Source organism: Pteropus vampyrus, unplaced genomic scaffold (genome assembly GCF_000151845.1).
Source record: "Pteropus vampyrus isolate Shadow unplaced genomic scaffold, Pvam_2.0 Scaffold1, whole genome shotgun sequence".
NCBI lineage: Eukaryota > Metazoa > Chordata > Mammalia > Chiroptera > Pteropodidae > Pteropus > Pteropus vampyrus.
Genome location: NW_011888782.1, coordinates 35,694,077 through 35,720,643, shown reverse-complemented (window position 1 = coordinate 35,720,643; position 26,567 = coordinate 35,694,077). Strand labels below are relative to the sequence as shown.

The 26,567-nt window shown below is 37.5% G+C and overlaps 1 protein-coding gene and 1 pseudogene across 3 annotated transcripts in view; both read left to right on the top strand.

The window, feature by feature from the left end:
• HHLA2 (HERV-H LTR-associating 2) overlaps nt 1-26,567 on the top strand; it is a 115,990-nt gene that overhangs the window by 86,452 nt on the left and 2,971 nt on the right. For 2 of the 3 annotated variants that reach the window (XM_011384304.2, XM_023527140.1), the window contains exons 7-14: nt 4,365-4,468; nt 6,349-6,512; nt 11,201-11,333; nt 14,634-14,696; nt 16,255-16,590; nt 17,785-18,051; nt 20,219-20,536; nt 23,321-23,437. In XM_011384304.2, the coding sequence (XP_011382606.1) occupies nt 11,264-11,333; nt 14,634-14,696; nt 16,255-16,590; nt 17,785-18,051; nt 20,219-20,536; nt 23,321-23,437 (1,171 nt within the window). In that variant the 5' untranslated portion in view covers nt 4,365-4,468; nt 6,349-6,512; nt 11,201-11,263. Of the gene's footprint in view, nt 1-4,364; nt 4,469-6,348; nt 6,513-11,200; nt 11,334-14,633; nt 14,697-16,254; nt 16,591-17,784; nt 18,052-20,218; nt 20,537-23,320; nt 23,438-26,299; nt 26,343-26,567 lie in introns of all 3 variants that reach the window. The other variant, XM_023527129.1, reaches the window with a different exon arrangement.
• On the top strand, nt 21,039-21,157 carry LOC111736991 (annotated as a pseudogene).

Genomic DNA, 26,567 nt, shown 5'->3' with positions numbered 1-26,567 from the left:
TGTTTTCAATTTCATTTATTTCTGCTCTAATTTTGATGATTTCTTTCCTTCTGCTGACTTTAGGCTTCATTTGTTCTTCCTTTTCTAGTTTTCTAAGATGAAGCATCAGGTTGTTTATTTGGGCTAGTATGTGTTTTTGGAGGTAGGCCTGTAATGATATGAACTTTCCTCTTATGACCACTTTTGCCATGTCCCAAAAGTTTTGATATGTTGTACTATCATTATCATTCATTTCTATGTATCTCTTGATCTCCCTTTTTATTTCTTCTCTGACCCAGTTATTCTTCAGTAGTTTGTTGTTTAATCTCCATTTATTTGTGGTTCCTTCCGCTTTCTTTTTACAGTTGATCTCTAGTTTCAAAGCATTATGATCAGAGAATATGGTTGGTACGATTTCAACCCTCTCATATTTGTTGCAGCGTAGCAATTTTTTGATTGAAGACCTAATCAAGGATCACGTTGCATTTTGGTTATCAATGTTTTCTTTACTCTCTAGCATCTTTAGAATAGTCCATGGTTCTTTTTTTTAATTTAAAAAAAATTCTTTCCTTCTGTTTTTTTCCTCCTTATCTCCCTTCCTTCCATCCACCCTGGCAAAAACAATGCAAAATTTAAATGCTTTTCCATGCTTTTAAAATTACAGAAGACCGTAAGTTTTCTTGTGTGAGTGATACAAGCAAAATGTAATAGAGTGTGGTGGCAAGTGACTACATTCTATTACATTTTGCTTGTATCACCTTTATCACTAGAAATTGACAAAGGTTTTATGAAAGACATGGCATTTCCGTGGATCCTGAAATCACAGATGCTCGCTGTAAGGAAAACAAGCTGTAGGGATAAGCATGAAGCACTTGAGAAACCAAGTTGGTTGTTTTCTCTTGAGTAGCTTGTTCAAGAAACAATGAACATCCATTTTGGAAAGCATGTTGCAGCTTGATTCATAAGCAATCAGAAATCTTAATTAAAAAAAATAATTTCCAAGCTCATTAGAAAAATGGAGGCTATTTAACTGTGAACAGCAAAATTATCTCTGGGTGGTGAGACTAGTGAGTAAATTTTTCTTGTATTTCCTGCCAGTCTTAGGCAAAAAGGAATCATTGTAAAATTTTGACATGCATTATAAATTTTATACAAGAACCTCCTATAACATTAAATATCAACTCAGCATTTAAAACCCTATGATTATAATTACATATCATATTTTATTCTCCCATATTGTTGTTTTAATCTTCTCCCTATTGTTGGACATTCAGATTGCTTTCAATTCCTCACTGTAACAAACAGCTTTGTCCATATGTCTATTACATCTCTCATTATTTTCTTATAATAGAGTCCTAATAGGGTTGCTGAAGCAAAGCTTACAATAGACTCCAACTGGGGTGTGTGCCCAGCTGACATTGATTCCCGAAGAGTCTCTGGCTGTGCCATTGTTCTCAGTCCTTGTCCTTAATCATTCTGATCCAGGAATAGAACACCTGGATTCAAGCTGCACCCTACCACCCATCAAAAAAGATTTGGAAACCTGACAGAGGCAGAAAAAAGGGGGTCACCTCAAGTAGGGTCCTGGTGCAGTGACCTCATGCTTCTCTGCACCTGGTTCTGACATTGTACTGCTCCTGCTCCTCTCCTTACTGGAACTGGTCTGCGGTGCCCTCGCTTGTGTCATGTGAATAACCTTATACTCCTTCCCCAAAAATTTATGGTTAGCTTGTTCTGGGTTCCTTTCTATTGTTATCGAAAAAGAAAGCCCTTGCTGATACTGATGGGATTACATACTACAGACACCTAGAGAAAGGCAGTATTAGCCATTGAATCTTACTGGGGTGAAAGGCAGTGAGGCTCCCTTCTATGTTTTGGGACAGAAATGTAAGAGCTCATGGTAAGTGGTAGCCAGATAGCTCATCAACTTCTCACCCTCAGGAAACTGGGCATCACCTTGGGGTGAAGCTCTTTGTGTCCGGGTAGCTGTTGCCAAACGAAGAGAGTGGAGATTGACGAGGCACGCTGGCCACACGTATTATGTAACTGTTACTGGTCCAAGGTCAACAGTCATTGAGTAGAGGTGATGCAATTGAAACCTAGGCAATTTCACTCCACAGCCTTGGTTCTAAACCAGTATATATTCCCTTGTCAAATGCAGTTAAGATTTTTTTTATTTGAAAAGAAGATAATGTCAGCTGCCCTCACCAATAGAGTTGCTGAAGATAGCAAATAAAAACACGAGACTCTTAATTAAATTTAAATTCCAGATAACCAATCAAGAATTTTTTTAGTATGAGTGTGTCCCAAATATTGCCCAGGACTTACTTACATTGAAATATTGTTGGTTGTTTATCTCAATTCAAATTTAATCTGATGTCCTATATTTTCTCTGGCAAATGTACATGGCCCAATCCCATATCTTTTTCATTAGTGCTCTCAGCAACAAAGATTAATTTAAATTCAGCACATACATGCCTTAGAGGGTATAGTGAAGAAAGCATTTTAGAGGAAATTTCAGAAATTCAGATTTATTGAAACTATTGCTATTATACTTACCAAATAGTGTGCACTCAATGTGCTAGCTTAAGCAGCCAGCTTTAATTTCATGTTTGGTGCCCTAGTGAGTGCAGACCATTGTTGAATGCTGTCCTACACTAAGTGACATTGAATTCCTTCCCTTTTATCATCCTAAGGCTTTTCTTGCTCTCAAAGTCTGCACAACTAAAAACATAAGTTTGGATATATATATATGTGTATGGCATACCTCCTTCTCATTCTGTTTTGCTTTTGCATCTCAGAAGAATCTTCTTTCCACAAGAAATAGATTGCTGAGACAGGCTGTAGAATCCTTTAAAAATGAACATTGCTAACTATGGGCTACGACTGCAGAGAAAAGAGATGCAATGAAAATGGGATCCCTAAACTCAGCAGTTAGGAATCAGGCTGAAGGCGAGTGATTGCAGACTCCAAGTGGGTGTGGTCAGAGATCCAAAGGCAGTAGAGTAATCAGGGCTCAGGAAATAGACAAGCAGAAATCTTTGGCTCAAATTAAACATGAAATCTTTAGGAATTATATTGATGAGCCAGCCTTTAAAGTCTATTTTTTGCTCGTTTTTTTGTTGTTGTTGTTGTTGTTGTTGTTGTTTGTTTTTTGTTTTTTTTTTGGTATAAAAAATAAAACCTTTTCAATTGTCATCAATGTTTGAAATGTCTAAACTGGATGGGAATAAGGTATAAATATCCACATGTACATCTTTCAAGCCTTTAAATATATCCTAGAATGTGATATTGCTTTCGATCAGCTATTTTGAAGGTATGGGGTATGCAAATAACTACCATTTGGTTCTCTTAATCTAAACAGCCTTTACAAAAGAGGTGAAAGCTAATTTGGGGGCTCTAAAAGTCGCAAAGGATAAATATTCCTATTATATACTCAGAGAAAAATGTGTTAATTATCATCCTACAGGGACTAATGTGAGTAAACCTAGTTGATCTACAGGTAGTCTTTCAGAGAGAATAACATCCACTTCAGGTATTTACAACAGAGAGAATTTAATGTAGCAAACCAGGTGATAGAGAAGTAAGAAAATCGAATAGGTGATAGCGAGGAACTTAGGATACAGTAGGAATTGGTGAGAAGAATTTGTGCTGAGAACCCAGGGATGAGGTCACCTTGCGGAAGCTGGAACCCTAGCAGGTCTTGTCTGTTGGGAGCTCAAGGCATGGAGAAGATGGAGCTGATGCCAGAAAAGCTGCCTAACATTTTTTTAATCAGGTGGTGATTCTCATTGCAACTGCTGTCCATATGTTGTCTCCTCATTGAAGCAAATTAATGCAGTGACTGAGGTAGAGCTGGATGTTGAATGGTGCCTGTGGCAATTCCTTGTAGGAGAATTGCAGTAAAAGCACCTGGATTTTAAAGAAAGGATTTGCAGATTTTGAGAGCAGAAAAAAGGCCTGTTTCCTTGTTGTGACATGACTTAGAAAAAAAGTCTCTTCTGTCCATATCGTGTGTAGAGCATGTTGTTGGTGGTAAAGTATTTCTATTCCTTTTGGACCATATGTTGAAGCAGAAGTTGAGGGGGAATGGATATCATTTAAAGCAGAGCTACTCAAAGTGGAGGGTCTGCAGGCTGGTGCCAGTCTGTGAGCTATTTATTACTGGTTCATGATGCAAGAAGTTTAGAAATAGAGAGCATGTAAAATCACTCTGTCAAATTAGTATCAAAATCTCTATGCCTGTGGTATGTGATAATAAAAAACCAATTCTTTTTATGTTCTTTTTAATTTCATTTTTTAGCAATTCATTTTTATTGCATTTTCCCAATGAATTTGTCCATGACAGATTAGAAACAAAAACTTACTATTTCTTTCCTACAAAGATGAGAATCACTGATCTTTATGAGCAATGGCTTTGTGAAATCTACCATTACTCTTGGATGAAGCAGCCGTGTGTAACTTCAGACCACTTCCCATTGTGAAAGAGGTGAGCGAGTTTGCCATCGTTCATAGAGTATTTGGGTGGTGTTAGGTGGAAGCATCTGTGACTACACAGGAACATGTGTGTATGTTGAGCAGCCAACGGTGCATGCATATAAATATACCAATGAACTGAGTGTATAGTATTTAGCTCTTCCTTCCCTGCCATGGCTGACTTTCCCAAGGGTAGAAATATGTAACCAATGCTTCATCCCTCCCATTTGAACAGTAGAACAGTGACCTGCTCACTGTTCAGGTGGAAGTCGATTGGATCTGAGTCACCACAAAACAGAACTCAAGAAGTCCCCAGGGTTCCTGTTGTTGGTTTTCCTGAAATTGTCTGAGCCTCTGCTCTTTTTGTAACTTGGTTGTTCTTCCTTCAATTCTGGAGTTCCCCTGTGTCCTTCTAATAAATTTTCCTCTTGCTTCAGTTTTAAATCTGTTGCTTGTCACTAAGCTCACCTTAAATGATAGAGAAGGTCTTGCTGTTGTAAAGGCATTTTAATAAATATTGCCAAATTACTTTCCAGAGAGTTGTATATCAGTGTATACCATTACCATTTCTCCAAGTATCTTTTCCAGAACTGAACATTAAATGTATATCTATGTGTAGATATCTATGTGTGTACCTACCTACCTACCTACCTACCTATATCTTTGTCATCCTGCTAGGTTGGAAATGAAGCCTTATTTAGATTTTTTTTTTCATATCTGTGAATATTATTGAAGGTGAATATGGCAGTGGGCAAGATTCGGTGTCAGAACACTTTTATAATAACCAAATTTAAATTACCTTAAGCAAAAAACAGATTTTGTTGTCACACATAAAATGGAAAGATACTGGAGTAGTTTATAGAATTAAGAAGTATGGGAACCAAGGCCATGAGGACATGCTTGGGGTGGGGGGAAGGGCATTTATGTCCTAATTGTATACTATGAAGTTACTTTACTACTTTATAGCCTTATTTTTAAAGGCCCCTTCAAAACAAGTATTTATTCCTTTTTTCTTTGAAAGAAATAGGAACAGGGGCTCTGGAGAGTAAAATAGTTAGCCAAACTCTTTTCTAGTTGTATAATAGAAAACTTCCATATTTGCAAGAAATGTTTCTGCTGAGAATCAGTTTATTTTCCTTTTAATGATGACACTAAAAAGAAATAGGAAATTTAAGGTTAATGTGGTTCTGCTGTTAGAAATCTCTTCCTATAAAAAACATAAGGCACATTAAACTTACTACAAACTTCCAAAGGCTTGTAACTAATGTTTGTTTTAGCTTCAAGATTAAAACTGGCTTTTCTACCATCAGCAAGCAAATGCATGTCTCTCACTTAACTCTGTTAAAAAATGATGTAACATCTTTCAATATTTTGTTGTGGTAGGAGAGATTATTTTATTCATTGATTTATTTATGTAGACAAAAATGGAGCCTGCTTCCTGCGTCAGTACCTCTTCATCAGGTAAAAGAGTTATTTTTATTTTGTCACTTTGGAATGTATGGAGTCATTTGTAGGTCCAACTCACAGCAGTTTGAATGTATTACTTAACAGGAAGTTTAAAGGTAGAGAATCCTGAACAAGCAGGTACAGGGACTCAAAAATAATACCAACCTAGGTTCTTTCCATCTTTCTGTCTTTCTGCTCTATCGTTCTTGTTACATGGACTTTTCAATCCTCATGCTTATTTCCTCACATCTGTAGAATGGCTGCTGCAGCTCCAGGCATTGAATCTATGCTCAGAAAGTAGACGGATCAGGTTTGCCATCATTCAGCTCTTGCATCTATTTCTCTCACAAGGACATAAAAGTTTCTATAGAAATCCTCCCAAGAGACCTCTGTTTATGTCCCATTGTTCAAAACGGTCTCAAAATGTGTTTGTTTGTTTGTTTCCAGTTTAATTTTAGTATAGGCATACCTTGGAGATATTGCCGATTTGGTTCCAGACCACTGCAGTGAAGTGAGTGTCACAATAAAGTGAGTCATCATCTTTTGGCTGGTGGAAGAAAAAAACATCCAACATCTGTGGAGTGCAATCAAGCAAAATGCAATAAAACGAGGTATGCCTGTAATTCATTTCGGATACAAAGCAGTGCAAGAGGCTGCCCACACTTTCCTACTTCTCTTGGGCTCAGAGTTAGGAGGAGGAAAAGGCAGACATATAGACATAACTGGGGTTCCATACTCAAGAGTTGTGTAAACATGTTTAGTTGCTGGACTCTCAATTTCCAAGAAAGTTTGGAAGTTCTGACTGTTTTCCACCCCTCCCCAAACCCAGCTCTTCACAATGGTCATCACCCCAGCTCCTTCTTTCTCAAGTGTGGAGGATGCTCACTCCCACACTGAGCCAGATCATGGTCATCTCCTTTCCTTTTCCTTACCCTTTCTCAGTTCTCCTTTTAACTAGAGGTGGTCGCACAGGGCTAGACAGAGAAGGAGTTCTGTTAGTGAGGGAGGAGGAAAATGGTACCTGTTTCTGTCACGGTGTTCTTTCACATTTTATCCTTTTCATACTATAAAGTTTGCTTTTAAATGGTTTCCTATCACATTTACTTCGTTGATGCTTACAGGCTGGCTCTTATCTGCTATAATCCTACTGGTGTGATCTTTCTAAAACACAAATCTCACTTTTTCATTAGTTTTCTATTTCCTTAGTGTGGCTTGCAAGAAAGGTCATGATCTTAGCCCTTGCACACCTTTCCAGCTTTTTCTCTTCCACATGGCCTGCTTGGTATTTTCTCTCTTGCAGCTATATAACTTTGTTCTACTGTCCACCTAGAATAACTTCCCTCCTCTATTTCTCTCTACTCTTTTACAGGCCAGTTTCTCTTGAGCTTCAAAAAGCTGATGCTTCAAGAAGCTTCCCTTAACACCCCGCCCTCATGAAGCTCAAGTATTCGTCCTCTGTCCTTGCATAGCACTTAACGGGAGTCCTTATCTCTGTATTATGATTTATTAATATAATTCACCTATTTTTGAGTGCCAGGCAGAGTAGAGACTGTCTGACTCATCCCTGTACAGTTTGTGACCCATAGGAGGTGTTCAAGCTGTATGTTTTTATTGGCAGGAAAGATGGTAAGCTTGTGGGATGACAAGCTTCGTATGGGGTCCCATACGAAGAAAGATCTAATTTTGTTTCCTAGGAGGTCAGGATAAAGTTGAGGTATTTTGTTTTCTCTTGTTTCTCAGAACTTTAACATTTTCTGACCCTAATTTAGGAATGGATTGTGAGTAGGACATACGGCTGAAGCAATGGCGCTTCACAAACAAAAGTTATTTGGCAGAACTGACACTGAACTGTACAGAAAACTCACTGGTACAAAGCCAACCTGATAACTACTGTACTTTGAAAGGCCAGCAGTTGTTCCCAGTGCACCAGCTAGTTGGATTAGCTGTAACTTTAAATTCGAAGGACTGAAAGCCTCTAATTCAGGTGTATATAGGCACAAGCACTGGAGGAAAGCAACCTATTATAAAGCATTACCTAATAAAAGCTCTAAGCAGTGCGCTGCTAGGAATAATTCTTGTCAAGATTGGGTTTTGGCTCTTCTTCACACCAAATCCTTAATTCTGATATTCTGTTGTAGGTCACTCAACCCCAACACCTTAATAAGTAGATACAAAGAGGAGTTCTTTTGGATTTGAAAAGCACACACAGGGACTGAATCAGAATGGTTAATCTCCTATTGGAGAATGAGAAACAGTAGATACATCACCATACAATGGGATTCTAATATCAGAATTAGGTGATAAACCTAAACCAATGTGAGGAAGGAAGGCTTCCATTACAGTTGAGCCCAGATTCTTTGGCCTCCACATATTGCTGCTCCTCCTCTGTGTTATAGAAACTTGCCTCCCATTATCTGTGGTGAAAATTCATCATATCATTTGAGAGCTTTCATTTCTTTAGTCAAAATCCTTACATGTGACATAATCAGGTCCAGTAGTTGGTCTGGCTTTTAAAAAAAGATATCTAAATTTAATTTTAGAAACATTCAAAATATATAAATATACCAATGTCTATTTTCTGGTTTTGTGAGTGGAGGACATCAAGGCCTGTTCTGAGTATGGGGCCTGCTGTTTGATTTCCTGAATTATCTTTCTTGCACCAACTAAATTAATAATGTACCATCCAGTATTTCTAGTTTTTGTTTCTTGAAAGCACCTAGAGAATTTTGCATTCAGGTTGTTAGAAAAGAGTCCAACTCCGTCTAGATCTTTATAATTTGCTTTCAGTCTTTCACTATTGTGTCTCCCACACCTAATCCAATACCAGAATTTTCTTCCCTCCTCCTTTGCGGTTTGCTTTTATTTAGCCTTCTAACTCATTCATCTTTTTCAACTTAGTTGTTGGAGAAACACATTTGTCTTCCCATTTAGTCAATTAACAACATTTAGTTAAATTATTTAATGATAATACACTGAACTGATGGGAGCAGAAAAACACAGACATAGCAGACTAGCTTCCCAGAAGCATTTGGTGTGCCATTAGGCATCTATCGGTGTGTTCTATAGAGGGAGAGGTGAATATTTCCAGGAGACCTAGACCTTAACATTTGCACATGTTCAAAACTCATTTCAGTGAATAGAGACATGTTCAATTGCTCACTGCCTTTATGTGCTCTACAAAACACCTGCCATATGCCTTGTTAACCCTGATGTTTTCTTTTGTTTGTTGTCTTGGCTTTTCAGTGTTCTTGCTAAACAAACAACCAAAACAAAAAACAAAAAAAACCCCACTCTGTCTAGCTATATTCTTTCTTGTATAGAGCAAAACTGAGGAGGATGATATAATCTGTCATTTTGTCGAGAAGAATCTTCCGTGATAGGAGTCTGAACTGGAAGATGGTCCTTGCCAGCACAGTGGTGCCCTGGTCCCTCTTGTGTAATGTGGTTTCCTACGCGTGTACTTTATCTCAGGCTCTGCTTCTAGGGACCAACCCCACCGGAGATGGGGATTTGTGGACAAATAATGAGGGAGTGTTTTTAGGAGAAACCTGTAAGGAAGTGTGGGAAGCAAGATGGAACAGAGATAGAAGCTAAGTGAGGATGTGGCTTCAGGTGAAGTCTCAGCCTTATTCCCAGGGGGGCTGTGGACCACAGACTGTCTCTTGCCTTGAAGCCACCACTGCAGCAGGGAGTAGGGAAGGAGTGTAACTCTTAGAACCATAGCTTCCATCACCTAAGGGCAATCCTCTGAAGAAGATTGCAGTTATGTGAGCAGGTAGTAGTAGCTGAGCAATGTGTGCATGACAGTTGAACTGATAAAAGTGACCACAGGGAATCTGAGCAGGTGATTAATGGTCTGCTAATATACAAAATATCAGATATTAAATGTGTGGTGTTTTTGAAATACTTTTAATGGACCCAATTTACGAGCCTCCCTAGATTTTTTTGGCCTTACTTGTTTCCTGGCCCCTCGACTAGTTAGAAACCCCTTACCCCAGTGCCATTGCCTCCTTTTCAAATGTCAGCAGCTGACTCTGCCTCCCCTGGGGAGGCCAAGTTCAGCATGTCCTCCACTGTACCTACCATAGTGAGAGATGCAATAGCTGTAGAGTCCCAGGGTAACCCACAGAGACTCTCGGAGGCTGTGATTTCCTTTCCCCTGTATTTCCAGACTCAAAGTGTCATGCTGTGAAGCATGACATCTGGCTTCTTTAGTGTCTGTCCCAAGGGGCCAGGTACACAACCAGGAAGAGCATAGGAGTTAAAGTCTCAGAGGGAAAACTTTGACCAATCGAGAAAACCTATAAATTCCTTTTGCTCTCTTCCTCTTATGGTAGTTCTGAGGTGCTGTGGTTCTGTTGCAGATGCCTGGAGATCATCCTTTGAGACTGAGCTTGTGGCTCTGTGTTCTGTTCTAAATCTGTGGAAACCAAGGCACTACCACCTAGTTTCTGCTTTTTTCCTTATTTCACTTCCCCTTTTCCTTTACTCTTTCTGCCCTGCAACTGTACCTCTACACCTCCCCCAAAATGTATTAGCACATACTTTTAATCTGGTTCCAAACACACAAACCAAGAAAGACTCCTCACCCAAAACAAAAACAAAAACAGAGCCTAGAGCCAAACCAGTACCCCCAGAATTTCAGTTTCAACTCAATATATGAATCCTCAAGTGGCAGATTTTCACTGTAAAACATTGGGGAGAATTTTTTTTTTTTTTAATAAAGCAAGGATAATCCTAAAATTGTTCTTTTTATTTTCTATCTAAACAAAGTCAATCCTATTAAAATCTAAATGGATGCTAAGGGGAAATCCCTAGGATGCTACTAAGAGTTTTCCTTTTGTTATGACTTCCTTCACAAATGGGCTCAGTGCCATCAGCACTGTAGAGAAGCACTGAATTGAAAAACGATGCAGAGGAGAATGTAGCTATTTTTCCTGAAGGAATTCATAACGTAAACTGGCATGATGCAAGTGATGTGAAACGTTCTTGTTTTTCAAAAAGAGAATTGACTTGTTATGTGGCTCTGGTCACATCTAGGCCAGCGGTTATGAGGCTGGAACTAGCTTTGAGTGTTACCGATGTGCAGGCTAGAGAATCTGACCTGAACACAAGTGAAGTTCTCACCACTGTCACAATTAGTGCTGATGGCTGCAGTCAATTTGGTCTGTAGCTATTAAGAGGGGTACAGTGTAGCTGTTCTGTGCTCTTTATTTTATGCTTGTAGAATGGCCTCAATTTTCTCTTCTGTCTGATTGGTCCTAGCGTCAAGATTTCTTTTTGCCATGTTCCATTACAGAGGCCGCCTCTTTTTGCCTTTCTCACCGACATCTGGAATCCAGCCAAAACGTACCAGAACAAGATGCTTCTAACATTTGAGCCCTTTTGTAAGGATGCTGATTGCAACTTGGGTAACTTCAGTTTAATCCAAGGTGGAAGATTTATGCTGCTTTTGGGGAAGAAAATCAATGTCTAAAAATAAAACTTAGGCATAAAAATAGGGCCAAGTACTCATTAACTGCTTCACTTAGCTGAATGCTGAAATTATTTCAACAGCGCTAAATCAAACGTTTGTGTAGAAGAGGTTGAGTATGTTTTTTTTATTCACAGTTTTTTTTTTTCATTCTTAGATGATAAATGGGTTACTGTAATTTGTCATTTTATTCAAAAGACATGAATTATATAGTTCTCAAGGGCCTAATTTTCGGCTTATACTCATGCTGACCCTTGAATTGGAACACTTGTGTTCACAAGGCTTTTGGAAGTATGTTTTGGGCTGTTATGGGAGAGGCTAGAGGGGCTGGCAGGACCAAGAACCAAAGTACAAAAGGCTAGAGAGGTTAGAGTTAAGAATTTGTATTTAAGTGTGATGGGAAACCAGTGAAGGGATTTAATTAGAAGGATACCTTTGAATGATTTATGTTTTAAAAATATGACTCTTGGCTGCTGTGTTGACAGTGGATTGTAAGGAGGCAAGAGTAGAAAAGGGGTAATCAGCCAGATATCTATTTTAGATATTCAGTGGCTTTGGAGCAGGATTGTAAGAGTAGAGTTGGAGATAAGTGTATAAGTAATGTAGTTTTGTCTAATCCAGTAGCAAAAAAAACCCCAAAAAACAAAAAACAAAATAACAAAAAACAAAACTGATGAATGGGTTAGATATGGGCATGAGGGAAAGAAAAAGTCAAAGTTGATTTCTAAGTTTTTGGCCTACACAACTGGGAAGATTTGTTATCAATTATTGAGTTAAAGACTGAAGGAGGAATAGGGTAATTTTTGTTGTATTGTTTAGGTTGGGACAGGGACAATGGTAAAGGGAATGAGGTGGAAACAAGGGCTTATGTTAATTCTGCGATGCCTATAAGGCATCTAAATGAACAGATCACATGGGCAGTTGAATATATGACCTTGACTCAGTATATAAGTTTGAGAATCCTTGATATACAGATGACATTCAGAGCCACGGAATAGAGGAATTCACCTAAATAGGGCAAGCAGAGGAGGGGGTCCAGTGAAGGACTAAGGAAGAACAGCAGTGAGGAAGGAAAAACTAGGAGAATATGGTGATCCAGAAACTAAGAGAAGAATCTTCCATGAGGAAAGTAATAGCCAGTTATGTTGAATACAGCCGTGAGATTGAATAACATGAGGACCAATCGTATCCACTGTTTTTGACAACATGGATGTTTTCATTGACACTGACAAGGGCAATTTATGACATGTCATGCAGATGGGCCCAGAGTGGATTGAGGGGAGACTGCAAAGGGGAAATGGGGTGGCTATTTAGACAATTAGTTCAAGAAATTAATAGAACTGAGAAATAGATAAATAGCTAATCAAGAGTCGAGGAGACTATTTTGTTTTTCACGTTCTTAAGATGGAACATTTTGTAATGTTTATACTCAGAGGATTGAATTAGAGAGAGAGAACCTGATAATATAGTAGACAAGGGATATAATTGAGGGATAAATTTCTAGAATGCAAAAAAAGATGTGGGATACTGAGCAATAATGAAAGATTTGGCCTTGGTTAAGAGGAGAAGGGGAGGCAGAAAGAGTGGACACAGCTGTTAATGGGGGTGGATGAGGGAGTATCCATAATTGTAACTAATTAAAGAAGCAAGAGCATTAGCTTAAAGGGAGATGGGAAAAAAGGATGTTGGAAGTTTCAAAGAAAGGTAGCAAATACTAGAATCATGGAGAGTGAGGTGAACCTATCTTGGACAGTGAACATGAAATGCCTTAAATTTACGTAAAACCAGGCGGAGTTAATTTTTGCTTGGAAAGAGACGGATTAAATCTTAATTTTTTAAAAGTCTATAAAAGTCAAAAGTATTTACATATCTACCCCTATGTTCACAAATAAGCTCAATGATTACTTGAAACCTTACTATTCAGAGATAATCATTGTGAAGTCTTTTCATGTATTATATATACAAATACATCTATAGGAAGAAATATAAAGGTCTTCATTTCATTACTGATACTATTTTACAAGTTTTTACTTTGGCAAGCATTTTAGCTCTTGCTCTGGGAAAGATGGAAGCTATTGGAGTGATAACTTTGTCATATTGCAAATGTTTTCCCTATTTATTTGTATTTTAATGTTTTTATTGCTTTTCCAATTTTTATACAGATGTATCTATAGCAGAAAATGTACAGTCATGTTTAATAGGTGCTCTCCCAAGGATGTATATTTAATTATTTTCCTCTAGTATTTAAAATGTAAAATTGAAACTATAAATTATTAATCTAACAGGTTTTAATTTGATAAAATGCAATGAAGGAATCTAATTTTATTTTTTAGGATAGCTTTAATCATTCTTAAATCTCATACCCTGTAACATTTAAAATACAATCATGTGATGGTAGAGCTCCCAAATAACTTCTTTAAGAATTTTTTTCAGAAGTTTTGAAACTACTGTATGCTATTCTTTAAACAAATTTTTTAAGAGTAAAAATGATCTATAATCCTATCACCAGAAAATCAGTTGTACTTTACCTACTCGAAATTATGTTGTATGCATACATTTTGCAGTCTGTATTTTTTTACTTTTTAAATTTTTCGAAACTATTAACCATGATTTTAATGGCTGCCTTATGATTTGCACAATTATTGGACATTTAATATGTTCACAGGTTTGGTTTTGTTTTTTTATGTGTAATTATAAGTAACACCACAGTTAACATCATTAGCATTTAATATTTCATCGAATTTGTTTTTAGTATATTTACTATAAAGCAGTACACATTCATTGTAGAGAGCTTTAAAAGTAACAGACAAAAACCATTATCCAGAGAACCACCGCTGAACGTATACCAAATCTTTATTCTTTCAACAGCCATTTTTCAGAACCTGCTATATACTTGGCACTGCATTAGATACGAAACCTGCTCTTCAGAGTTAACATTTTAGTGTATTTTTAGGGATACGTCAGTCTCCTATGTGCAGAAATGTGTGTGCTTTTCAAAAGGGACTATGCTACTTAAAAGTTTCATTATAATCTGATTTCCTCCTTTTATAACAATAAGAACCTCCTTCCATGCTATGGCACTTTCTTTTACAATATCATCTTAATGGCTGCAGGAGAATTATTTGTGTGGAAGTACCATAGTTTATTGAACTAATCCACTATAGTCAGACACTTTAATTCTCCCAATTCTGTTTGCACTTAAAATGTATAACATGCATATTTTGCTTTTCTTTGATGGTATAACTAACATGACCTCCAGAAGATATGAAGGCAGTACTGTCTTTCCTCCTCATTCTTATAACATTTCTAAGGGGATCTCAAGGTAAGTTTCTTTATATTACACCCAAGTGTTAGTTATTTGTATCATTTGATAGGAACATGAGCACACAATGCAAGGTGGCTGTTTCCTCTATAGTCATAACATTGTGAACTTTTCTGAAAGATCAGTTAGTGAAAAACAGGGAACAGACTGGAAGTCTACATGAAGATTAAAAATTATATTTTCTCTTTTCTACTCTGATTAAGGCTCCTTCTAATCTGTTATCTGCTACCAGATATAAAATCACTAGAAAGGCAAGTTTGATTAATTGGTTGATTTTTTATAGTGTAAGCTTGGTATTTACTCAACACTTGACAGAAGGCATTATCAGCTTTGCTAGATCCTGTGATAGACATTTTTAATTAACTGATAAAAGATTAGAGGTGTTTAGTAGAGCAATTAGGGAGGTCAACAAAACCACTCCTTTTCTAGCCCACCTTTCCATGTCTTTCAGCATAATACCATCCATGTCCCTCTAGCACTGTATACAGAAGTAAATTAAGTCCTTCTGAGGGAAAGAAGTAGGACTTGGCAGAGGGGAAAAACCCCAGAGGAGGAGGCAAAGGAAAAAGACTTTGTGACAGGGCCACGTGAGCTCCCAATTCTCTCATCTTGGGTGGCCTTGGCCAAGGTCTAAAGGAGTTTACTATATCGTCTACAAGATAAGCTCCTTTCTAGTCCTAATATAGAATTCATAGGGCATACAATCTACTTAAAACGTTTTGTGAAATGGTCAAAGAAACCGGATGCTGGCTTCAATGATTATGAAATGGCCAAGCATATTTTCTTTGCAGAAACTTTGTTCATGAAATCCATTTGCTTTTAAAAATCAACTTCTGAAGTAGACAATAATACACGTATGTATGTCAGGAGGATTGGACTTCCACATTTATATCCAAAATAATATTTCTTAACTAGTTTTCATTGACTCATAGGATATCCTGAGAATTGTCTTAAAGCCAAAATAAATGAGTCACTTATTTCTCCTTTTGGACTGCTCTCATTTGTGTGCTCCCTCACTTGAGACTGTCTGAATATTTCTAACAGATTTCTGAACCTAGGATTGTTTTCTGCATGCTCCAAATATTTCCTAGCCCAACCAAGTTAAGTTTGTTCTATTCTTTAAGGGCCTGTTGGCTTTAGCTAGCTGGATAAACTAATTTGTTATTGTTATAGTAGGTGTTAAAGGTGAATGTGTTCAGGGAATAAAAATCAACTGGAGTCTTTTATTACATGATATACATAATTTCCAGTAACTAGCAGGCCAGGATCAGAGGAAAGATGAGACTATTGATCATGTGGGGAGCAATGTAGTGTTTCTATGCTTTAAGCTATTGCTAATTCTCATAGTTACAATGAGTCAAACAGATATTCAATTAAAATTGCAGAAACTCAAATAGAGAGCTTCAAATAGAGAGCTACTAGAGCTTCTAGTAGACTAGCAAGTGTTCTTGATGATGTGGTCTGTAATGATAGTTCTTCTAGATAGTCCTAATATCTTTGATAGCATCCATCATTAATTCTCTTCAGAACTGCTTAATTTTGTATACATTCTTTTCAGGTTTTTTCAATCATAGTAGTTCTCTGAATGAGAAAATAGTCATTGGAGAACTTAATGAAGATGTAATTCTCCCTTGCTCATTTGAGAGTGGGCCCAACATTGTAATTCACTGGAAGAATCAAGATTACAATGTTCACACATACTACAAAGACAGTGACCATTTGGAAAAGCAAGATCCCAGGTACACAAACAGGACATCCCTCTTCCACGGGGAAATTCACAATGGGAATGCCTCCCTATCCTTCAGAAGATTAAGCCTTCTGGATGAAGGAAGTTACATGTGCTATGTGGCAACATCTATAAAAATCATAAGCAAAGTGGTACTAAAGATGGGAGGTAAGTATGCATAACAATGACATCATTGTTTGATAAAACATAATATCATTCCATGTTTTCTGAAGTGTCTTTTTCTTAATTTGTTATGCTATGGGATTCCTTCCAAGTCAATACATACAAATCTACCTCATTTTTAACGAATATTATATCATAGTATAGACATGCTATGATTGATACACCCCTTACCCCATAAGTAAATATTCAAGCATTTCCAATGTTTTATGTTATAAAAAAGTTGTGATGAACATCCTTACACTTAATATAGGGAAATAAGTGATCAGAAAGAAAAGTATTGGAAGATTTTAATACATTACTTTTATCAGTAGTATAAGAGTATCCATTTTCCCCTTAGTCTTATCAGCATTCATTATTAATCTCAAAATTTCCTGCCAGTATGACAGTTTAAAAATATTGAATTATTAATTACATTTTTCTGTTTTCTAAATGAACACAATTTTAATATATATAGTTGACTCTTGAACAACACAGGGGTTAGGCGTACCGATCGCCCATGCTGTTGAAACTCTGCCCAAAACTTAAGTCAGCCCCCTGCATATGTGGATTCCCAACACCCAGATGACCCTTGAACAGCACGGATTTGAACTACACAGGGCAATTGAAAAATATCCTCATATGAGTGGACCCACACAGTTCAAACTCACGTTGTTCAAGAGTCAACTGTACTTATCTCCTGTCCATATTAACTTTACTTATCTGTTCATTTATTTATCAGGGGTGGGGGGAGGCATTTTCTAATGGGCTGTTTTATTCTGCACTCATTCCTTCTCCCTCTGTCCCATTTAGCTGCTTCAGACCTTGACTCAGAAATCTAAGAATTATGTGTCAGTACCCAAAGAGTCTAGACTGCTGCAAGAGCTCTAGTTTATAGACTTCAACACCTATGTTTGGGTTGCTCAGCTAAGCCATTAGAGTCCTTCTTAGAATTCCTTCTAGATAATTGAGGTTGCTAGTTGCTGTGTATCCATGAATGTTCTTTTTTCCCCTTGTAGATAACGATGCTATAGTTTAAGGTTTTACAGTTTTTGTTTGTATTTCCTTTCAGTAACTGCCAAGTTTTTCTCATAAAGCTTAGCTTTTCATTTCATGGGTATTATAATAAATGTTCTGCACAGATGGCTTCAAAAGAAGCTAATGATGACAGTTCCTCTTGTGCCTTTTTTTTCTCTTCCATAGCTTTTGTCACACCTGAGATCAAGTATGAAAAGAGGAACACACACAGCTTCTTAATATGTGGCGTGTTACATGTTTTTCCTTATCCAGTCATCACATGGCAAGTGGACAATACACCTATCTCTGAAAGCAATATAGAAGAAACCAGAGATTTTGGTTCTTTTTGTATTAAAAGTAGAGTAAATATTACAGGATCAAATTCAACTTATGAATGTACTATTGAAAATTCATTGCTGAAGCAAACATGGTCAGGGAGATGGACGATGAAAGGTAGGCTCCATGGGGCTTTCTGTGTACATGTACTATGTCAGAGGGTGGGAGGGAACAGGGATTGATTTACAGGGAAAGAAAGGAACATAAAATAAAGGAAATAAATATAACTGCAACAGTTAGAAGACTGGGACTGGAGTCCCAGGTCTAACGTTTACTGACTGTATTACCTTAAGCAATCGTTTTTACTTCTGAGCATGAGTTCTTCATTGATAAAATGTAAGTAATCCTTACCTTGCCAGTTGTTTGAGTTGAAGGAAAATATTTTTGAAATGGAGAGTAGCAAATCTATTCATTAGTATTACTGTATTTCTCTATGGTTCATCCTCTAAAGAGTGTTTTCTACTTGCATTGCACTTTAAAAGATCAGAGGAGAAGGAACGAGTGTTTGTGTATTATCAGATCACCACCTCTGATTCTTGGCAATCTTGCCCCTAAACAAAATTAATTCGTATCATTGTGTCTCTTTAGTCTCTTCACGTAGTATTTGCCCATTCATCTTTATCAGAACTTCTATCATTGCATGAGCAGTTTTTAACATTCTTTCCTCTCATTTGTTTCAACAAGCCCAAAATCTGTTCAACCTCTATAAGCTACCATTTAAGAAAAGATTAAGGGGAAGAAATATTTATTTGACACTGCTTATCTAATAGCAAGGAAAATTGTTTTACATGTCATTAGGAGCAAAGCAAAATTTTTCTGTAAGTCTCCATTATATAGGGAAAGTGGAGATTAACTATCCTTTTTGGCTTTTTCTTCTTCTGAGTTTCATATTCTCAAAATGCTCACTAAGAAGACACTAAAAATATAAGTGATTCACCATCTTTATATGATTTGAGTGCTAAAGACATGGGTACCCAATGTTCACTTTTCATCAGCCAAGCAGCAATGGAAACATGGGCAATGATTAAAAATGTTAAAATTAAATTGTAAATATTTTCTATGGAAAATTGTATTTTCTCATGTTTATTCAGAACTGAGTATCCTGAAGCACCAACAGGTCCTTAGGCTCCATGCTATTTTGTCTTGAAGCTCTGTTATGTACCAAGCGTTGTCACTCTCAGACCGTGAACTTAAGAATGTGACTCCTATTTCTGGATCCACAGCATCTAGTGCAAACATGGAAAAATAAAACTAAACCAGGAAGGTAGCATACAAAGGGAGCAATTAATTCTCTTTGCTGTCATTGGGTATGAATGAGGTCGTTACAGAATATATGCTTAAGGAAGTTGCATAAGGGCAGAATTTTAAGAGTAGTAGGAAGTTCCAGGACAACGTAGGCATTCCAGGTAAAAAAAACACATGTGTGTTTTCCCTTGCTCATTTGAGAGTGGGCCCAACATCGTAATTCACTGGATTTATGGAAGTTTAAGTGGTTGAGGGCAAAGCTTAAATATCAAAAGGTAAGCCTGAAGAGGAATGCAAAAAACAGATGAAAGGCTTTCTACCTCTTGTTAAGGAGGATTGGTGGAAGCATCAGAGAGATCCTGGTCTTGCATTTTAGATAGCCTGCTTTGACATCACTCTCTTGCAGGTGGACTGGAAAGCGAGTGAATCTAGAGCCAGAGAGAATAATCCATGGTAGTCCACAGAGGTCAGCCTACAGAAGTCCAGAACAGGAAGGACGAGATGCAGCTGATCTGGAGGAGCAGGCCAAGAATACGCAGCAGAGTACCTGCTCTAAAAGAGCTCAGTTCAGTGGAGGATTACCTGCACATAGTTGGAAATGTCTTCTTATGTGCAGGAAAGAGACTTTGCAGAAGGAAAAATTAAGAAACGGTTGAGACCATAAAAGTAACAGACTACTAGGGAGCAGATAGAGTGACAAGTGTGGAGTCCTAGGAAACACCAGCACTTGAGAGGTCAATAGAAGAACAGTGAGTTTAAAAGGTTGGTACCTGGTAGCAATGTGAATATTGGGTGCCCATGCTTGAGTGCTCACTGTCAGGTTGTAGGAGTTAAAACCCAGGTGTGTCACCTCTCCCTAGCTTGCTCAAGCTTTGGCCTCCTTGAAGGCCTAAACTTGGTGGGAGCTTTTAAGAAAGTTCACAGCACAAATATCTGATGGCTCTTTAAGAAGGTATTTTCAAAAGTATTTCTAAAAACTTAAAAAATTCATTTGAAAATTTTATTTTCATTGATGTTTCCTTTTCTATCCTGTTCTTAGATGGCCTTCGTAAAATGCAAAGGGAAAACGTTTTACTCTCATGCGAACTTGCCAACTACCTTTTTCTACTAAATCAAGACTTCGTAGTCACTTGGTCCAGAATGAAAAATGAGACTTTCTCTGTCCTGGCTTACTTTCTGAGTTCCTCACAAAATGCAGTTATCAATGAACCCCGACTTCTATGGAGCAAAGAACTAATAAACCAAAGTGACTTCTCTTTGACCTTGAGGGACCTTAGTCCTTTAGACAGTGGGGAATACTTATGCAATATTTCTTCAAGCAAATATACTTCTCTCACCTTTCAAACAGTGCATGTAGGTAAGTTACAAGTAGGGTTGGATAATGGGTTTTGGCTATAGCAGTAGAGCTGTAAATATTAAACAGGGAAACCAGGTTGGCATTTAAAAAATACCTTTGATTAGTATTTCTGAAAATGTTATTTACAGGGATACTTCTGGTCAAGATGGTAGACACCACACACAAGTCCTGCATTGAGGAAAAAAGAAAATTCATAAAATTTTCTTTTCAGGGCTTCAGAAATGAAATGGGAACTTACATTTTTTGTGACTCTGGGCTGAGCACCTTCAATTCCTGGCTCACCCCTGTGACTAATATGTACCTTAGGGCCTAAGGTTTGAGGAGTTGAGGCACAGTAGGAAGTTAGAATTGGGACTCTGCTGGATGCTGGGGAAGCATGATCTGCGAATCTGGTGGAATCAGCAAAGGACATTGAAAACACTAAGTATATGCCTGATGTAGCTCATTTCTTTTACTTCTATTGATAGTTAAATGTCAAAACTGATTTAAAATAGTTTTAGAAGTCTATGGTCGTGCTACCCTGAACAAGCCCGATCCCATCTGATCTCGGAAGCTAAGCAGGGTCAGGCCTGGTTAGTACTTGGATGGGAGGCTACCTAGGAAGACCAGGTGCTGTAGGCATAAAAAAAAAAAAAAAAATAAGGGATTGTAAACTGACAAGTTCCTTTCAATCTGTAAGGTCAACCAAGTGTTGCCACGCCTAAAAAAATTAAAAAATAAATACGTATATACATACATACATAAAATAGTTCTAAACTCTACCCATAGAGTCATAGAATGTGTACTCATGAAGTTGACTTTCTAGGTGGGTTGGTTGATCCCCTTATCCTTAAACTAGCAACTTGACATCATGGGAGACCATGACACCTCTCTTTTTATTCATTAAAGATATTTGAGTCAGTGTAACATGTTTTGGAAAAACTATCATTCTAGTTGTAAAAATTAGGAATAACAGATTTGGAGGTTTGGTGACGCTGTGTGGTAAGAATTGGGAATAAGAATGCAGAGTTTTCTTTAAGTCGAGTGGTTTTCTAGACACCGAGAAAGAACACTTCCTTTATAGAGTTGACACTTTGAGAGTACCAAAAACTAGGATGTATTTGAAGCTCCTATTGGTTAATATTCCTCCAACATAGGAGTGTCAGTTTATGTAAAATGCAGTTAAGCGTACATCCTGTTTTTTAAATGTTGGATTCATTTTGGAGTGTAGAAAAATAATCAGGAAGAAGTGGTCTGAAGACTACATATAGCTCATCTTTCTAAGCAGAGATCTAATTTTCAGTTTGCACAAAAGGAAGTATCAGGACTAATTTATCTCTGACAAAGAAAAGCGTTTCAGAATCTCCCATTCCTAAGCAATCCCTGGCCAGTTGAGACTAGAGGAGGATCTTCTCAAACTTCCTCCAGGAAAAAGTCTGTAGCAGGAGCTGCCCCCGCAGGGAGGAGAACAGGGCAAATAGTCCTGGTTCCTCACAAAATGCTACTCTTTCAAGGAAACTTGGTTTTCTATTCTGAATTGCAATTTTCTACTTGTAGCCTTGTCCACGAGAACATTTGAAAAGGAGGCCCAGGTAGGGGTGCTTATGATTCCTAGAGTCTAGATCTGCTCGATAAAGGTTGTGCTGGATTGAATGGAATTAAATCTTGCTAAGTTTTGCTGCTAAATCAATATGAGACCTTGAGCAAATCTCTTTACAGGTGGGAGAACTGAAGGTCATAGATAAAGAAGCAGCTATATTTTGCAGGATTTTCTTAGGGAGGAAAAATATGCATATGAAAACACTTTAGAAAGTCAACTTAACATTTCTAAATTGCTCCTTCTTTACATGGGTATAGAATTCAGATATATGGAGAGGTTAATGTTTTATTGGTTGTAAAATATTTTTAAGAGTATGTTCTTAAAAATTGAGCTGTTCTTAAAGAATAACCATAAACATTTTTTCCCTTGAATTAGGCTTTGTGCTCTAACACTTGCTCCCCACTCTTTGGTAGAATATAGATCACAAGATTAGCAAGTTATGATTTTGGTACTCACCGTCTCCAAGTTTCTGCCTTTTGGGGGTCCTCATTTCTTTTAATACTAATTATGATTCTAGTTCCAACCAAGATTCTGGGAAATGTTCAGGTTTCTCCAGTTATTCCTGAGGAGTTCCGAGCACTATTATCCCTGTAATTGCCTGCACCTCTCACTCAAGACCATGGCTCTTACTTAGGTCTTCTCATCACCTCTGCACTTGTCGTCACTATTTCTCTAGGACCCTGACTTCTCCAAGCCAGGAGTGAACTGCACCCTCCCTTCATCCCCCAAGGAGAACGCTGGACTGAGTCTAGTTTATAGTCATAGTTATTCCTTTGTAAAAGTGTATTCATTCTCTTTAATACAATATGTAACAAGGGAAACTTAAAATGCGTAATAGACCCATTGCCTCTCAGATTTTCAGATCTTTTCCTCTTCCGACTCCCACCCTGACTAAGCCCAAAATTGGTTAATATAATAGCTTTTGCAGGTTTCCCACAATAGAGACATTGAGACTGGAAATATTATTTATGCTCATGAGAAATGCTGTGATCCAGACAGGGCTCTTTAATGGATCTTTTCATTATGAAAAATGTTATCACTAATATGATATTTGCCCACCTCCCAGAAGGCAGAAACAACTAGTTTTTTAAAATAGTAAACATACTCTACCCACCCACACACATGCTTTTTTTTTTTTTTTTTTTTTGGTAATTTTTCTTCCAGCTTACTATGTTTTGTTTTATTTTGTTTTTACTATTATTTAGAACCAAGTCAAAGCATAGCTCTCTGGATTATTCTACTTTCGGTGATTTTGATGCTTTTGGTTTTGGTAACGACATTTTACAGAGTCAAATCAAGGAGACGCAGCTACCTCATCGCAGGTAATGCCTCATGAAAGATTTGGGTTCTATCCCTGGGTGTTCAAGTAGAGGGGTATCACAGACAACATGCAGCTATATACCTACCCTGCTTCTAGGCATGTAAACAGATCTGAATTTTCTGGAGAGTCATTTGTAAAATTTATCAGAAATCTTTTTTAAATGCTCCCACATTTCCACCTAACTATTCTACTTCTAGGAATTTATTCCGAGTTAAACACACACCAAGTAATGGCAATGTACTGCAATGCATGTGCTTATATATAACTTGGTGTGTGGTCAGACACACACCAAGTTATATATAAGCACATGCATTGCAGTACATTGCCATTACTTCCCGTTTTCCTAATATTTCAATAAATAATTAGCGGTTAAGTAAATTAACTGGATATCACATGTTACTTAAGTTTTGTTTTTACTAAAAAAGAAAAATCCAGCAGTACAATAATATCTAGGATGATTCCAACTATCTTGCATTAAAAAAAAAAAAAAAAAAAAAAGCTAAAAAGAAATAAGCCAAAGCTTTAAAAATGGTTGCCTTTGGAGAGAGATTGGCTCCTCTCTACCACTCACCTTCCCAGGTACTTCTATTATTTCTGGACTTCCTTAAGTCGCTGGGCTCTGTTTTCTCTTTTTTCGACCTTTGTCTATGGTTACTGCTGCTCAAAATAGCATTGTCCTTCATGGGCAATTTTATTTTAATCCTTTAAATTTTTTTAAAAAACTTTTCTAAGTTTTCTTCAACAAACCTGTTATTTAAAACAACACATTAGAATGCCATGGTCACACTACTTCTTAAAATACTTTACTTTTATGAATAGGATTAAATCTAGGAAAAAAACATATTCCCACATTTTACAGGTGAGATAACTAGAATGCAAGAAGTTAACCCAAATGCTAAGTAGGTGTGTGAAACAGACATACATATGCCACTTAAGATGATCCAACTAACTCATGGCAGAGGCAGATCTAGGCCCCAAGAAGCTCTCCCTTTTTTCATAATCCTTACGAGAAGTCTCTGAGTGTCTGGGAGGTTGAAATAGGTTCCATGTCTCTTCTTCTCATTGATATCTGCCAGTTGCCTCTGCTAAAGTTAGAAGATTTAGTCATAGAAGAAACCATTATTCAAAGTAAGATTTCAGGGGTGATAGTACGCAAGAGTTTTACCAGTTTTAGCCCTGTGATTGTACTAATAGGCACACTAGTCTTCTTACCATTATTCCTGTCCCTTAGCCAGAAATAGAAAAAGATGGAAGGTCACAAGAAGTCTAATTTGTCACCCAAATGCAACCCCTAACCTAATATAATGATACTTGTGATTGGATTAGGTTCAAATTACATACCGCTCAAGAATAACAGATTGGTTTCTACACTGGAAGTGTGCATAGGTCAGGTCCTAACAAAAAATGCCTGGCACATTCAAAATTGTACAAAGGGGTATACAGAAGATAGTGCATTCCACCCCACACACCCAGAGCTGGGAGCAGCTGAATAATAAAACTGAACTTGAAGGGACAAGAAGAGGGAGCAGATTTCAAAACCTGGAAGGAGAGAGTCCCATAAAATCAGCTGTCTTGTAAGGAGAGTGACCTTCACTCAACTAGACCAAGGTGACCTTACAGGGAAGGAGCAGGACAAATAACTGATTTTGCTTTTCCCTCCCTGTGATCTCCACTTCCAAGCCAGAGAGAATTGATGACCTGCATATGGAACCCATCCAGGTCAGCTGCCCATGGCAGAGAGCAGCATGGGTTCTGATTTTGGAGTAGCAGTCAGGAGATATCAACAAAAACAATGTCAGGGTATTGACCAATTTTTAAAAAGTGTTCTACAGTTATGTAGTTAGATGGGCTGAAAATATATTTCAGGCTGTTCTACTAAAAGCCACAAACCTCACCTCCAGGTCCCTGGTTGTACTTTCATATGATTATGATTCAAATGTTTTCCTTTTCTATTCTGTTTTACAATACCCTTAGTCTAGGATACGTATAAATTATTCTAGATTTTAGCAAGGCCCAGAAGAAAGGCCTTTCTTTAGAAATGACATTTTACCCCTTTTTCCTTAACCACCATTCTCAACTTCACCATCACCTCCTTGCCTGTTATTTTCCATTTACAGTAGGAATTAGGCCAACAATCCTAAAGAGCCAGGAATTCCTGGCCTGGTCGAATTGCTTTTATCTCCACTTTGGAGCACCTGAATCAGTCATAAGAATTTACTGCTGTTTGTTTCTGATGAGGTATTTGTACACTGAATGCATTTTTAATGCTGTTTGTGGGAAGAAAGATATGACAAGGGGGTGTAACTAGGGTTATTCTAATAACAATTACAGGCACACTCTGTTTTATTGTGCTTTGCAGATATTGTTTTTCACAAATCAAAGGTTTGTGGAAACCCATATCAAGCAAGTCTATCGGCAACATTTTTCCAACAGCATTTGCTTACTTCATGCATCACATTTTTAGTAATTCTTCCACTCTTTCAAACTTTTTCATCATTACATTTGTTATGATGATCAGTGATTAGCAATCTTTAATGTTACTAGGACAAGACCCTCCGCCAGCATAAAGGTTATAACTCGCTTGAAAGCCATAAAACTTTTTTAGAGTATAATATTTTTTAGACATAATGCTATTGCACACTTAATAGACTACAGTATAGTGTAAACATAACTTTTATATGCACTAGGAAACCCAAAAGTTTGTGTGACTCACTTTACTGCAATATTCACTTTATTATGGGTGGTCTGGAACAGAACCTGCCATATCTCTGAGGTTCGCCTAAATACTGAGGAAGGAAGAAGGGGGAATTTGAGTGTTTGCGAAGAGATTTTTAAGTTTGTTCTCTTTTTTTCCTGTGGAAAGGAGTACTGTCTCTACTGATGGGAGTGCTGATAATGAAAACATAGTAAGACATTTCTTTTATCAAACCATTTATAGTGTAAGAATGCTACTGTAAAGAGGTAATTGAAGTTTTGACTGATTCACATATTGTCATTCAAGACTTTTGTAGAGGAAAAAAGACAGGAAGGATTGCAGGATAATATAACAGGAAAAAAATGCAGTTAGGCTTTTCCCAATGTCTATAATTAAACGAGCTCTACTTGCTTAAATACGCGGTTGCTCTTCTTGT